The 2,052-nt window shown below is 54.0% G+C and overlaps 1 protein-coding gene across 1 annotated transcript; it reads right to left on the bottom strand.

Moving 5' to 3' along the window:
• Positions 1 to 1,049: 1,049 nt before the first annotated feature.
• On the bottom strand, positions 1,050 to 2,045 carry LOC104516123 (rab GDP dissociation inhibitor beta-like). Its single transcript, XM_010160345.1, has 3 exons — positions 1,904 to 2,045; positions 1,561 to 1,615; positions 1,050 to 1,480 (listed from the first exon to the last, which is right to left on the bottom strand). Exons 1-3 carry the CDS (start codon positions 2,032 to 2,034, stop codon positions 1,325 to 1,327), a joined length of 342 nt encoding a protein of 113 aa, XP_010158647.1. The 5' UTR covers positions 2,035 to 2,045; the 3' UTR covers positions 1,050 to 1,324.
• Positions 2,046 to 2,052: the final 7 nt, after the last annotated feature.

Genomic DNA, 2,052 nt, shown 5'->3' with positions numbered 1-2,052 from the left:
GAGCGGGAAACCCGGCCGAGAAGGCCCGAGCCCGTTCTCGAGCGGGAGGCCTGGCCGAAGAGGCCCGAGCCTGTTCTCGAGCAGGAAGCCTGGCCGAGGAGGCCCGAGCCCGTTCTCGAGTGGGAAGCCCAAGCCTGTTCTTGAGAGGGAAGCCCAAGCCCCTTCTCGAGCGGGAAGCCCGGCCGAGGAGGCCCGAGCCTGTTCTCGAGTGGGAAGCCTGAGCCTGTTCTTGAGCGGGAAGCCCGGCCAAGGAAGCCCGAGCCTGTTCTCGAGCGGGAAGCCCGAGCCTGTTCTCAAGAGGGAAGCCTGGCTGAGAAGGCCTGAGCCCACTCTCGAGCAGGAAACACTCTGCCCCACTCACGTTTCAGCCCTGGCAGGCAGAGATCCAAGGGATCTCAGGAAGATGCTGCTCGTACACCTGAAGTGAATCAGACCAGAGCACAGGACTGGTTTCCAGAATTTGGCTTTACTTTGCAGTACAGAAATCATCTGGAGCCTTCAGGAGACAGGAGAAGCACAGGCTCTGTCATACCGATACCGCAGTGCCGTTTGGTCCATCCGAGAAGTCACCAGGGTACAGAAAATACTTCCACATCTTTGCCTGCTCTGCAATTTGTTCTCTCAATTTTATTAAGATTAAAACACAAAGGAGCCTCAGGCACAGCTGTGTCCCAACCGCTGTAAACAGTGTCAGAAGCTGAAGTGGAGGTTTAAGTTCCGTGCCCAGAACTAAGCCAACATTTGCTGCTACAAGAGACGTGGGCTTTGGCCGTAATACAACTTGCCACAGAGTTAAGATCGATGGGAAGAGACCGGAGGGATGCTGTCCACAATAACGGAGTGCTCAGTTTCTACTCGCCTCGGCACCGGGTCTGAGTGACAACCGTCACATCTACTAGCTCACCAGAAGCACATAATTGTGAAGGATGTTTACGAATGGATTAAAAGTACAAGGTAAGACACAGCTGTCAATGAGTTATTTCAAATCTGCACCAATGTCTACGTCTGCAAAGGAAAAAAAAAAAAACCACCCCTTCCCCCCCCGCCCCCAAAACAAAAAAGGTTCAAGTCTGCCTTTCGCTTAACGAAGTTAGTCATTAACTCAGTCAGTAATTTGCCAGATTCTGGACAGCAGCCCTGCTAGAATGAGATAATTAACACATGATATCCAAAAGGGGAACATGACCAGTGCAGCACTCTTCAATCTCTCAGAGATGGGATTACAAAAGCAGGCCTTACAATATTGAATTTCATACAGTGTTCATTAAGTTCCTTAGATATTCATATTAGCCGATTTAAGTTTCTCCTAATTAGAGGTTTCTCATTACTGCTGCTCCTCCTCCCCGTAGATATCGTTCTTCTTGCGTTTCATCTCTTCGAAGTCGAACTCTGAGCCCATCATCCTCTTATAAATATCTTTGATGTCATCGCACGTCGTCTCGAAGTGGGTGGTGGCGTCATAGGTGCGAGAAATGAAGATCTGGGAGGAGAAGCAGCAGTTTCAGCCCCGAGCCCCTCTCCGAGCCCCCCGCCTCGAGCAGCCGCTCGGCGCCCACTCACCTGGCTTTCGGTTCCCAGGTCGGTCGGCGCGAACAGGTCGCTGATGCTGACGAACCTGGCAGGAGGGAGAGGAAACGAGCTTCAGGAGGGTTTCAGAGCACCAGGATGGGTGCAAGCTGAGGTAAAGGGCATCGCCCTGCGCAGCACCTAAGCGGTCACCGTGCAGAGGAAATTCAGTTTCGGCACCTCCCCACGGCCCCAGATCCCTCTGCCTTCGCGCCTCAAAGCGCCTAAGCGGTCCCCGTGCAGAGGAAATTCAGTTTCGGCACCTCCCCACGGCCCCAGATCCCTCTGCCTTCGCGCCTCAAAGAGACGCGCGAAAAGGAGCTCGCCGAGGGCTTACTTCTGCTCAATGGGCTCCAAGAGGTCCAAGGCCGGCTTGATTTCCTTCTCCGGGTCCGCGGTCTCCACGGTAGTGCTGGCGATGGCGATGTACTTCCCCTGCACCGCCACGTTGTGCGCGGAGGAGATCATGCAGACGTAGATATCTGG

This window comes from Eurypyga helias, unplaced genomic scaffold, assembly GCF_000690775.1.
Source record: "Eurypyga helias isolate BGI_N326 unplaced genomic scaffold, ASM69077v1 scaffold23671, whole genome shotgun sequence".
Taxonomy (NCBI): domain Eukaryota; kingdom Metazoa; phylum Chordata; class Aves; order Eurypygiformes; family Eurypygidae; genus Eurypyga; species Eurypyga helias.
Note: the sequence above shows the minus strand (reverse complement) of the source record. Positions and strands in the feature narration are given on the sequence as shown.